At 40.2% G+C, this 12,417-nt stretch overlaps 1 protein-coding gene across 1 annotated transcript; it reads right to left on the bottom strand.

Moving 5' to 3' along the window:
• Positions 1-55: 55 nt before the first annotated feature.
• mfrp (membrane frizzled-related protein) lies at positions 56-12,157 on the bottom strand. The gene is made up of 13 exons (XM_084717089.1): positions 11,668-12,157; positions 9,517-9,625; positions 7,608-7,745; positions 7,121-7,288; positions 6,783-7,002; positions 4,513-4,643; positions 4,274-4,399; positions 4,133-4,209; positions 3,894-4,042; positions 2,623-2,753; positions 2,155-2,289; positions 681-808; positions 56-559 (listed from the first exon to the last, which is right to left on the bottom strand). Exons 1-13 carry the CDS (start codon positions 11,719-11,721, stop codon positions 335-337), a joined length of 1,791 nt encoding a protein of 596 aa, XP_084573215.1. The 5' UTR covers positions 11,722-12,157; the 3' UTR covers positions 56-334.
• Between the last annotated feature and the right edge of the window lie 260 nt (positions 12,158-12,417).

The following is a 12,417-nucleotide window of genomic DNA, read 5'->3' as shown; positions in this document are numbered from 1 at the left end:
GTATTGAAAACTTTCATTTCATTCAGGTGGCATCTGAATCACACAAAAACTGCTTTTCATCTATGTTTTGTAAAGCTTTTCTTTAAAAATAGCTACCGTGCTGCAATTTTCTGTCAGCACCTCAGGCTTTATAGGCAGTATTGTGTAATGAGGGTGGCAGTCATCCTACAAGTGAAACTGCTTTCTACAGCACAACTTGAATGCTGTGGACCTGCTGCTCAGAGTCCAGAAAATTAGTCTCCACTTCTGTAAAATGCAGGCCCCTCGGTCCTCAAACACTAAAGCAGACTGGAGTTGAGACGATCATTTCAATTGAAATTTCAAAGTCTCAGTGTCAAGGCAGTGAGCACTCCATGGGGTCCTGTGAGTCGGGCAAGAGGTGGCAGTTGAAGGGCCAACTGAACGAGAAGAGATCCAGGGCTTGGCTGCATTGCTTCTCAGCAGAGGAGCAGACTGAGCGGCAGGGCTGGAGGACTCCACCCTGAGGGCTACACTGGGGCAGAAACATCCCACACACCAACCTCCGCAAGGGCTCAAAGCACGCCAGCTCCATCAGCACCTTAGACAAATTGGCAAAGAGGGTAGTGTGTTGCGTTGAATGTCTTGACAATTATTCAACATAATTCATGTGTATATGAGTATTCAGCGTAATTTATGTAAGTAATAAAGGTAGCTGTTACCCGGTACTGTCGCAGGAGTGTGGCAGCTTCTCTCTGATCAGCAATGGACAGCCAGATGTTTGGGAATGAGGTGAGGTTGTAGCTGAGACCTTTACACATCTCTACCTCGATGAACTCACAAGATGAAGCTGAGGGCAGGGAGAGAAGTCATTCATATTCTTACTTTACGTTTATGCTGTTTAAGATTTGGCTTTCATACACAAATTATGAGATAAGTAAAGTTCAATACCTGATAATTCTGGTAAGTTTAAACCTGGGCCATATTTTTACATATTTTGAGGTGAAGTGACTGATAGGTACAAATGTTTTGGAATTGGGTCCGATAGAGCTGGCAGCCACGAATCAGGATGCAGTGGCTGCATCAAAGGGCCATCCACACCCAGGACTATAACTATGAATGTGACTATAAAAAAATATAAAATACAGTACACTAGAATTATTAAGCTGCAGTCTGGACTCCCTCATCCACTGGCGTTAGGACAATTGTAGAGCTGTGCTTTTTTGTAGTTCTAATCCTCGGTGTGGTTGTTGTTTTTGCCACTGACAGGCTCAGATTATTTTTCTAAGTGTCTGACAACATTATTGATCCCTACAGAGACAGTCTTTTGAAAACAGCCCTTTCTGACATGGAACTGAAGCTGTTAATGTCAAACCCTATCTCCTTTGACCGAAACAGTAATTTTACCTTGCAGAACACAGATGACGCCGACCTACAGCTGCCTCATTTGGTTAGTTTGTTTGTGTTATTGTGTGATTTTGGTGTTTTAGCATGTTAGTTCAGATCCAAAATAATCATTTAAAGCACTAAACACTGCCAGAATAACAATCTCAGCATAAGTGGATGTAGTTTGATGGGCATATTTGTCCCCAAGAATTGCATTGCAGTCATTGCAGCTGCCAGTGATCTACTGGACCAGTTCCAAAACTTTTTGTACCTATTAGTCATCTAAAACTCAAAGTATGTAAAAAATATGTTTAAGAATACCAGAATTACCCTACAGCATTTGTCTTTTTTTAATGCCTCTGCTTTGGTGACAGCTGGAGGCATGATGTTTTCAGGTTGTCCCATCTGTACGTACATATTTCTGTCCCATTTTTGTGCACCTGATATTTTAAGAATGCCTTGAGGGAATCTCTTTATACTTGGCACAGATGACCACTTGGACTCAAGAATGAACTGATTATATTTTGGAGGTCACTACATAAATTATATGAGTTTGGACATGAATGGGAACTACAGCCAGCTGGTGGGCAAAGGCATACGACAGCGAGGCAGTAATTCTAGCCTGAGTTTGTTTGTGACAAATCAAATCTGTTCCGCAAAATCTTATTCTGATCGTTGTTTTGTTTGTTTGTTTGTTTGTTTGTTTTTGGAGAGATTTCAACATCAAAACTCTGGCTCTGGAAACAAAAAACCACAGTATCTGTGGCTCCAGCGGGACTCAGATCGAGGTCAGAGACAACAGGGACTCACTGAAGGGAGGGTAGGTGGAGTTGCCACAGCCCTGTTCATCTGCTCCATCAGGGCAATCGTTCCACCCATCACACAACCACTGCTGCTGGAGACACTCCCCTGAACTGCAGGCAAACTGACTGGGACCACATGTCCCTTTGAATAAAGAAGAAAACACACAGGAGACGATTATGTGACAATGGGAAGAGCAAAGCAAGAATTATAATGAGAGGAAGAAAGTACTGTAATAGGAAAGAATTTGGGCCTTTAAAGAAGGAACAAAGCGTCAAAGCGTGTAAACTACTGAAAAAAAGTAAATCTAGGTCAGAGAACAAAGGAAAGACAGTCAAATAGAGCTAAGATTTGAAGGAAAGAGAAAGGAGAAGGAAAAAGGGAGACAGGAAGTAGAACAAAGGAAGAAAGGAGAAAATATTGCACCAGTAGCACTTTGATTAAATAAGAATCAGCTTTACATGAGCAAGAACTCACTGTCCAGCACAGACACGGCCTGGTATGTTGCGTTGAAGCCGCTGTCGGCCACACCTTCATCAGCCACAAACACCACAGTCATGTGGGGGCCGGAGGAGGTCAGGTCTGGAGGGAAGGTGGTGCCACAAAACCTGAGACAAAAGTAGGAGATAAACGCACATAAAGGGAGACACATATTTAGTCTTACTCACCCTCAAAGTACAGAATTTAAAGGTCCAGTGTGTAAGATTTACAGGGATTTATTGTCAGAATATGACAAAATGGAATATAATATAATAATATATAAGTATGTTTTCATCAGTGTTAAATCACCTCAAAACAAGAATCGTCGTGTTTTCATTACTTTATACTAAAACCTTTACATGTAGGGCATGGGTCCATGGAGGCCACCATGTTGCACGGCCATGTTTCTACAGTAGCCCAGAATGGACAAATCAAACACTGGCTCTGTCTTCCTGAGTTTGGTGGCCACTGTAGATTCTCCTCACAGGCCGTATATTAAATAGTGGACAAAGCTTCTGGGTCTGAAAAGTGAAAGCCAGTGTGCAAGTGCTTGAAACATGCACCAATGGCCAACAGGGGGTAACTCCACTAGTGCCAAAAAGAAATCCGATTGATGAAATGAGCCTGCTTCTCACTTGATTTATGACCTTAGTTAGCAGTTACCTAATGAGTTTATGGCCTCAATATCTAGTTTAAAGATGATAAAACAGGGTAACAAGTTATTCTCCATGAGTCTGCCCAGTGCAAAACACAGGGCTCACAAAACTCAGATCAAACTGCCAAACTAGACAGTAAGTAAAAGACCACAACCATTTGGCTGTCATTGTGTTTCAAATGGAGTCTCCTGAAACTCATATCAAACTGTCAAACTAGGCTGTAGGTCAACTGTGATCAATATTCTGTAACTGCGTTGTCTGTTTCTTGCTTAACATGTTATCAGTAACATATTTTAGTGTACGTTTTAGTTTAGTTGTAATATGAGAAAGATCGCTGCCAGGCACGCTGCCATTATTTCTTGCTGAACGGACGAGCCAAACTCAAGGCTTCAGAATGGTAGTCCACAAACCAGTGAATGACATCACAGTTGGTGCACGCCAGGACGTTGAGGGGGAGGCAAGATGTTTGCTATCTGCAAGCTCACTGCTAGATGCCACCAAATCCTACACACTGGTCCTTTAATTCTAGGGTCTTTGAGGCGACAGTTTCTGTGTATTTGAATTCAAAATCTGACGTGGAGACTTAATGATGAAGGCTGTGGTGAGTCTCACCTTCCCAGAACTCTTCCAGCTCCAGTATTGATGCTGTCGTGCACCTCTACATAATCAAACTCGCACACATCCTGCGTCTCCAGGCTGAAGTTCCTGAAGCTCAATGTGATGACGTGACCCTCCTCAACAGATAAATACCAAATGCACAACTGATGGGAAACAGAAGAACACAACTTTCATGTTCCTCTGACGGCTGGTTTAGAGAGTGTTTGGCTAGTGTAACATGGTTAAGAATGTACCTGTTGGTGAGGATAAGGCTTGGGGTGGTTTGGACTTGACAGGTAACCGTACGGCCCAGTCTTCTGCCCGCCGCATTCTGTGAAAGGGTTAGTGTTAGGAAGAAACAATGACGAATGGTAACTCTGTCTGCATGCTCTCACCTTTGTGTTTGTGGCTGCAGTTTGCCTCGTCGGTTTGGTCGTGGCAGTTTGGATGACCGTCACACACAGACACAGGCAGCAGACAGCGACCACTGTCACACATAAACTCTTCTCTGGAGCAGCTCTCTGAGAAAACACACAGTAGATAATGTTTATGCACAGATGCACATGAATGCAAATGGGCATGAGCACAAGAGAACATGTACACACACACAAAATCACACACACACACTACTGACTGTGACCCGGCAGTATGGCTCTGTACTGTGCAGTGAAGCCGCTGCCTGCGATGCTGCCATCAGAGTGGAAGGTGACCCACACTGTGCTGCTGTTCGTGTTGACCGTCGGTGGTGCCACGTTACCACAGAACCTGCCAGAGAGAAGGACAGGCCTTTAAATAGTAATAAAAATGTGATATACCTTAGTGTATTAGAAATATGATTTAGAATGCAAAAGTTATTAAAAGTGTATTATAAGTATGTGTAAGTATATTTAAAGTGTATTATCAAAAGTATACTTCAAAATGGATGTCATTAAGTTTAATTTAAAGCTACTACAAGGAGTTTTTAACTGTTATGAAACAGTCTGAATTTATTACTGATGCTGCTATGTGACCTGCATAAACAGACAAGACCATCAGCAAGAAGATTGGCGGTATTGGATTGGAGTTACAGCGAGTAGTACATATGTTAAAATGATGCATTTATAGAATTTTATTTTTAAGTCTGAATCAAGAAAATATGGAAATTCTTTGTAGGAGCGTTTAATGTACTAAAAATAAATATACAAATACTACAATGCTTATTATGGTGTACTCACAAGAAGTGCGCTATTTTAAGTGTATGGTAAATTGTACAGTAGTATACTTTTTAAAAGTATACTAAACACTAAAGTAAGTGTACTAAATTGTAAATACGTATGGTGGCCAGTAAGTGCACTTAAATATACATTTATTTAAAGGTGTAAGTATGTGTATTTATTTTTCACCAGGCCAGGGAAAACCTTCATTTAATTAATCTTCTTTTGTTTCCAGATTACAGCTTTGGGGTTGCCACTCGAGTCTGAACTTTACACTGTAAATTCTTGACAGGATTTGTAGGCAAATTATGTAACATTTTACAAATTTCATGAATCATGTTACGACACTTTCCAAGAATACAAGTAAGCAAAAAGGTCAAACTATTCACACAGTCTTTCCATGAAGCATTCAGTACCTACAAGTACTATCAGATTATGCAAAGACCTTTAGTGCCATCTACCAACTATTCAAAGCAATGACATGAACACTGACAAAGATCCTCATGTCCTCCAAACACTTAAACTAGAGGTTCTCAATTGTTTCTCAGCTGAGGACCCCTGCAAGAAAATACACCAAGGACCCCCCTCTTGAAATAATTTGATGTAGATTTTTTTTTTTTTTACACTTCTCTTAGTTATGTGAAAGGGTAATAGAAGAGAAATGAAAAGGATACATCGCTAGTAATACAGAGCACCCATAACATACATAGACACACACCAAGGAACTGTGTTTCACTCTTTATGCAAATGCATAATATAGATAATATAAAATAGACCTTGTAAAACACATAAAAATAACAGTAATAGTCCCAGCCTGGGACTATAAAATGATAGGTAAAAATGTTTGTGGAAAGGAAATAGTTTGTGTAAATAAGTAATGAGCAGCCTAATTCTGAAATAAATACAAGTTATAATGAAGTTGTCTGTAAAAACAGATAAATAAATAAATAAATAAATAAATACACATATTTTATATCATGATAAATTAAAGCTAACATTTTTTCAATAAAATGTCTAAAAATACTAGATATTTGTTATATATTTGTGGATTAGTGTACTTACATTATTCTAAATGTTTCCAACAATGTTAAAATGTGTGTTACCTTGGTAACCGTTGCTGGCTAGTAGCCATCATTTCCAGGAAAACGTGGGCTACGTCAGATAGATCACAGAATAAGGAAAGAAGTTTGCTAGATGTAGTATGAATAAAACTTTACTATTACCTGCTCCGTGATCTTGAGTTCTGCCTGAGTTGTGTCAGATGAATTTTCATCACCTATGGTTGTTGTTTAAAAGTGAAGATAACAACTCCCACGATCCAACACCACGTCACGATGTTTTAATGAATTTACATATTGTGCATTGAAATGAATGAATTAGAAAAATTTTAGACCCCTGGTAATGTACCACGGACCCCTGTGGATCCCCAGATCACCATTTGAAAACCACTTACTTAAACTACTTCAGTAAGATAAGAAAAGAAGAAACTTATCACATTAATACTTTTGTTGTTCTTCTCTAGAGTGACGTGAGAGCAACAGTAAACAACCAAACACGAGTGCAAAGTTCAAGGTCTTCTTGCAACAGACGCATGAGCTTTCATAAGAGAGCACTAAGCGTTGTAACATGAAAATAACATCTGACTCTGCTGGACTGGAAACTGATAAAGGCCCTGGAAGTATTTGACTCATGAAGGTGGGGTCTGACCAACCTGGTGACCACAGAGCTCTGCTCTATCTGCTCCTGCACCTCCAGCCAGTCAAACAGACAGGGTGACGGTCCCTCCACAGACAAAGAGGAGATGTGGATCTGGACCAGAGAGTGGGGTGGGACTCGGATCACCCACACACATAACAAGTTGGAAGGGTAGGAGCCAGGGTGGTTTGGAGAACTGAAACTGCCCTCTGAGTCAGTAAAAACCCCTCCACAACCTGAGAGACACAAAGGAAAGAGCAGCAAGATAAAGAAAAGATAATGTTTTTACTCGGTGACGATGTCATGAAAAACTACACAGATTTTGAAGAGTGCCGTTCTGCTTGAATCTCTTACGTGTTTCAGATGGTGGGATCCTAGCAGGCTGTGGTGTGACTGTACTGTCCAGCTGACTTCTGTTGGCAGGGATTGTGGGTAAAGTATGGGACGCTCCATCTCCTGCACTCAGCACGTCTTGAGGGCGGGTGGACAACACCTGATCCTCCACTGCCTGGCCTTTTATCTCTAAATCAAGGGCAGAAAACAAAGACACAGGATAAAATCATGATCCTGGGGAGCAGAGGGTGATTTTAGACAGAAAAATTGATTTTTACTATCTAGAAAAATCAATAAATAAAGCAATTAGATCTATCACACATTTTACCTAAAAGCACAAAAAGGGCAGTATAAAATCATGACATTTTGTGCTTTAGGTTTGCATGAAAGCACATAGGAACAGCTATAAGTTATAAAACATCACTTCATCTGTAATAACCCTTTCAAACCAGTTTTAGGTGTTTCTTTTTCAGTGTAATGACTGCTCTGAGGTGCAGCAGAGACTCACGTGTGAGGATGAGGGCCAGTGCCAGTCCGATGGCCGCCAACAGGAGCAGAGCAGCAGCAGAGAACAAAACCACACCCCAGCCACAAGTTGGGGCCCGCAGACGCATCACACACACCCCAAACAGACCCCAGCCGAGATCTGAATGACAGAACACACACACACACATAAACATGTATGTGACAGGGCAGAGGAGATCTTAATTTCTACCAAAGTCTCACTTTCATGATTTTAACTTTCTGGTTTATTTTGCACATTATTTAGATGTTATTCTCCTCTCCCCCTTTCATTGAACAGCTAATAGGTGTTAAAATGGTGTGTTGTGTTAAAGAGGACTGTCGACTCGAAGGATCAGTGTGAAGGATTTAGTGGAATCTACAGTAGTGTTGAGCTTGCAGATTGCAAAGAGCTTGAATCACCCTCACCTTCCATGTGTGGAAACTACAACTAGAAACATTGCAGTGCAACATGGTTGCCTCTGTGGAAGAGCCCTGTAAATATAACCAGCTCATTTTAAGGTAACAAAAACACAACAGCTCTTTTTGTCACTAATGAACACATACTTATGAATATCACGTTAAAATTCTGCCATACTCTTCCAATAAATCTACGTAAATCTTACATACCGGACCTTTAAAGTGAATTATGCAAAGAGAAACCTTGCCTCCATGTCAGCAATTGCTTCTTTCACACAATTAGAAAGAATCAAAATGGAAGCTAAAAATGAACTACTGGACTTTTTTCTGATTTTGCAACTACTAAAAATACTGAAGTTATCATGTAATTTAACCATCATTTTAGTTTACTAAAATGTATTTCCTCTCCTAAATGCACCCCAGTCATTCTTTATCACCCCTCCATTAAGTTGTTCGAATGACAGATTATTAAAAAAAAACAATGATCGAAATCAGTACAAAGCAGCAGAAGAAGGATATGTTTAGTTCCTAGTATAGATCAATCACAAAAAAACACAGGATCCTGCTGTTCCCACAATGCAACTTGGTTGCATCATCCATTAGACCCTCTCTGCCTCGTAAACACCCATGTCTTTCAAACTGTACACCTCCAGTTTAAATATAGGGTTTCTTTTATAAAGTTTTTTCTGAAGGCTCAAGCTGAAATAACAATGATGACATCACTACGCCATCATCAGGTTCATCTTCTCTTTTTAAGAAAGCTCCTTCAATAGAAAGACGAGCCATGACAAATTAATCTTTGACATGTAAAACTGATGGATTGCCTCTTTAATATTTGGCTACAGTTAACCATAATAACCATGTCTTACAAACACACTACATTAATATATAATAATAATTTTTCAATAGAGTTTTGCAGCTGTGAAGAGAGCAAAGATGGTGGCTTCACTTCACCATCGGTAAAGGCTGTCTATCGGTAAAGTATGATCTAAATGCAGCATACACTTAAACTGATACGGGTTTCCGCCAAGTTAAATCACTGTTTGTGTTAAAGGAGTGATATAACAGCTTCAGCTTCCTGTTGTTGAGTTGGCTCAGACTCAGAGACCAGCAATGGGGGCAGAGAAATTTTCTTGCACCCACATGGCAAATGAAATGGATTTTTTTATGATTGGGTAGTGGAATTCATTGCATAATTTTTGTAATAAATCTCTGCACACAAACACACCCCAGTGAAATGCAACACAGGAAAGTGTACAAAACTTAGATGACAATATTCTGAATCCTCATACTTTTTATATTCTTACTATTATGGACATAAAACTCTAAATTACATGATTAGAAGACTATAGTGGATTTGGATTTACAGGGGCTTTAAAGTAAGCACAGTTTAAGTGAGGCAATGATGTTGTTAATCCAACACACATACATAGTCTACAGTTGTAATACAGTTAAAGGTTAGACGCAGAAAGCAGCAAGCTGATTGGTTGACTCACTTGCTGCAGGCGGCTTGATTGGCTCAGGGGTCGATGAGGATGTCCTGAATCCCTCCACCCTCTCCTCCCGCTCCCCCTCCAGTTCGAAGGCAGGGTTGCAGAACACATTCTGTAGAAAGCAGAACAGCATAAAGTGGAAATGAAAACATAAATTGCAAAATGTGACACTTTTTTCAAAGAATAAATATATTCTTTCTTTTTCAAAAAGTTTAAACATAAATCACGCTCAAGGCTTCTGCTGCTACAGCTTTACTTGGTCTGGTTTGACCACTAGCTTGTGGTTGCTACTGTTGCTACTGTTAGCAAACTTTAAATAGATATTACTGTATAAATGTGTGAGTTTGCTAGCTTTATTTTCTCTTTATGGCCTCATTCCTCCCTCTCTCAGTCAGATGGGGTTAGACTCCATAATAAATAGTGGACTGAGCCTCTGTGACGATACCCATAGGTTTCTGAAGAGCTGTTTTGAAGCTTTCAGTGTGGTGGCCCTGGACATTTTGGCAGTGTCTGACTCGGCGAACTTCCGGCCAATCCAGAAATGGGAAAAGAGGTGGAGTGCGAGTGCAGATATGGCAGCCGAATGAAGTGGCTCGCCATCTGTGACAGAACCCACCTCTTATGTTTAGTATAACTTCGAATTAAATGGGTTAGATAAAATCTCACCAACTGTCATGACGGGGGAAATTAGCAATACAGACCAAAGCCGGTTTTTGTACCAGGCTATAAACATGTTTAATTCTGCTGTTAACTGATTCCCTTTTGGAACCAGTCCCAAGTGGCCGTTCAAAGAACTGCAGTTTATTGGCTCTTACGCATTGGCTCCATTTTTCAGTCCCAGAGGTTGCTGCTTGTTCTATACCTACAAAAGCTGATTTTTGGGCATGTGTGAGCAGTCGAAACAAGTTGTGAACACAACACTGTAATATCGTCGCGTTTTAAGCTGATATGATTAACTTGTCAGCAAAGAGTTGCTTATTCACACATCCAGCAGTTACAGAGCAACATAATTCATAAGCATTCAGCATGTTTGGCCACATGAAAAAGACAAGTCCAATATTCACTCTGTTTCACTCACTCTCTCAGCTCTGTTTTTTGTTTATACCAAAGATAAATATCTGGCTCTTTAGCCACTAAATGCTCAACTATGTTTACCAGTTCGTTGCTAACTTTGTCTGTCTGCTGTTTGGTGCTGAGCCGGTAGTGTACAGAGGGTTTTTAGAGTTCATCAGTACAAGTGATCTCTTTCAAATTCTCACATTATTTTCATATTGTCATCTGATACATTGTTATCTAAAAATATCAATTATAGCCCTATTAAAAGGACCAGTGTGTAGGATTTAGTGGTATATCTTGAAGATTGCAAACCTGGCGTCTCACCCTCCCCTTCCAAGTATGTAAGATAAGCTACAGTGGCCATGAAATGCCACACAGTGTTGCACAAAAAATCTAGAGCCAGTATTTGGTCCATGCTGGGCTACTGTAGCAATATAGCAGTGCATCATGGTAGCCTCTGTGGAAGGACCTGCGCCTTCTGTAGATAAAAACAGCTAATTCTGAGGTAACTAAAGAAAGTGTTTCTTCTTTTCAGGTGATTATACACTAATGAAAAAATAGCAATAAATATTATAGTTCATTTTTGCCAATAAATCCCCGTAATTCTTACACACTGGACCTTTAAAGCAAATGACTGTCGATAATCTTGGGCAGTGTAGGGAAATCCAACTTGCTGTTACCATGTAATTGCTACTCACCCGTACAATACTGTTACATTACATGGATAATGTACAAATGAGAAACAAATTTATATTTTGAGCCTAAAAATAACACCTTCTCCAAATCGCACTGCTAAGCAGGGCTGCACTATACAACATAGTGAGTGTAAGCCATTTTGACATGAAATAATAGGTTAACACAAGTTTTTGGTGATTTGATGATTGGAAAGGCTCTGCTACACTAAATGGAACAGGACCTTAATTAGTGTCAGTGGTACCAACTGTATTTACTCTCAAAAAAGGTCTGTTGTACACAAGTAGAACTGGTATAGCAGGGTTGTATGAATGAGGTATTGCCAAAAACAAATGCACAGATAACCTTCATGCCAGGTATATATAAACCCAGCTATTCAAAAAAAAAAAAATCATCTTCACTCACCTTATAAATATCTGAAGAGTCTGAATACACTGCAACTTGGCTGAGGTCAGACATCTTTAGTCTGCTGTCTCTCTTCTTACAGAGCCTGATGTTGTGATGGATATATCTGTAGTGACATTGTGAAGAGAGCTGTTTCTACATGAAGGAACGCTGAAGATGTTTTCTTGGGTTTTCTTAACATTGTTCACTTTTTGCTCTAACAGTAAACTCCCACTGAAGTGCAGAAAGCTCACGGACGTCACTCCTCCAGCACAGCAGAGCCCTTTGTTGAACATCCATCAATGTAAATCCAGATAAAAACGAAAAACTACTGTGATGTAATTCACACCAAAGAACTCAAAAATCAAAATGTCAAAAAATGTCAATGTTCGCCGCTATTCCTCTACAACTACTCTCTGTTTTAGCAGCATCAACCCATATTTCTCTTGTTTTTTCAAGGTGTATGAGTGGTTACAAAAGAGTTTTAGAAACTCCTTCACAGTGCTGAACAAAGCCGAGTCAGCTGAGAGGACTGAGCTCCTCAGAGGAGGAGGAGGAGGGAGGACAGAAAAGGGGAGAAGGGGTGAGGGTTGAGGTGGAGGTGGAGGTCCTCGTTAATTCTCTATAATCCCCACAAGGATCTCGTAAGCTTCTAAAATGTTTTATTCACACGCACGCCCACATACTCCAACCTGAGCAGGTGCACAAACACACAAATACATGTGAGCCCTACACACCATTTAAAAACCACTGGCACAGAGACAGTGGTAA

The sequence above is a fragment of the Lutjanus erythropterus genome, chromosome 4 (genome assembly GCF_056507025.1).
Source record: "Lutjanus erythropterus isolate fLutEry1 chromosome 4, fLutEry1.hap2, whole genome shotgun sequence".
Lineage (NCBI taxonomy): Eukaryota > Metazoa > Chordata > Actinopteri > Lutjaniformes > Lutjanidae > Lutjanus > Lutjanus erythropterus.
Note: the sequence above shows the minus strand (reverse complement) of the source record. Positions and strands in the feature narration are given on the sequence as shown.

Coding starts and splice junctions, on each gene's coding strand:
- mfrp (XM_084717089.1), bottom strand. CDS start 11,721: ATGTCTGACCTCAGCCAAGTTGCAGTGTATTCAGACTCTTCAGATATT. Junction 7,746..9,516: donor AATCAAGCCGCCTGCAGCAA/GTGAGTCAACCA, acceptor TCTGTCATTCAG/ATCTCGGCTGGGGTCTGTTT. Junction 4,043..4,132: donor AGCCTTATCCTCACCAACAG/GTACATTCTTAA, acceptor GTTTCCCATCAG/TTGTGCATTTGGTATTTATC.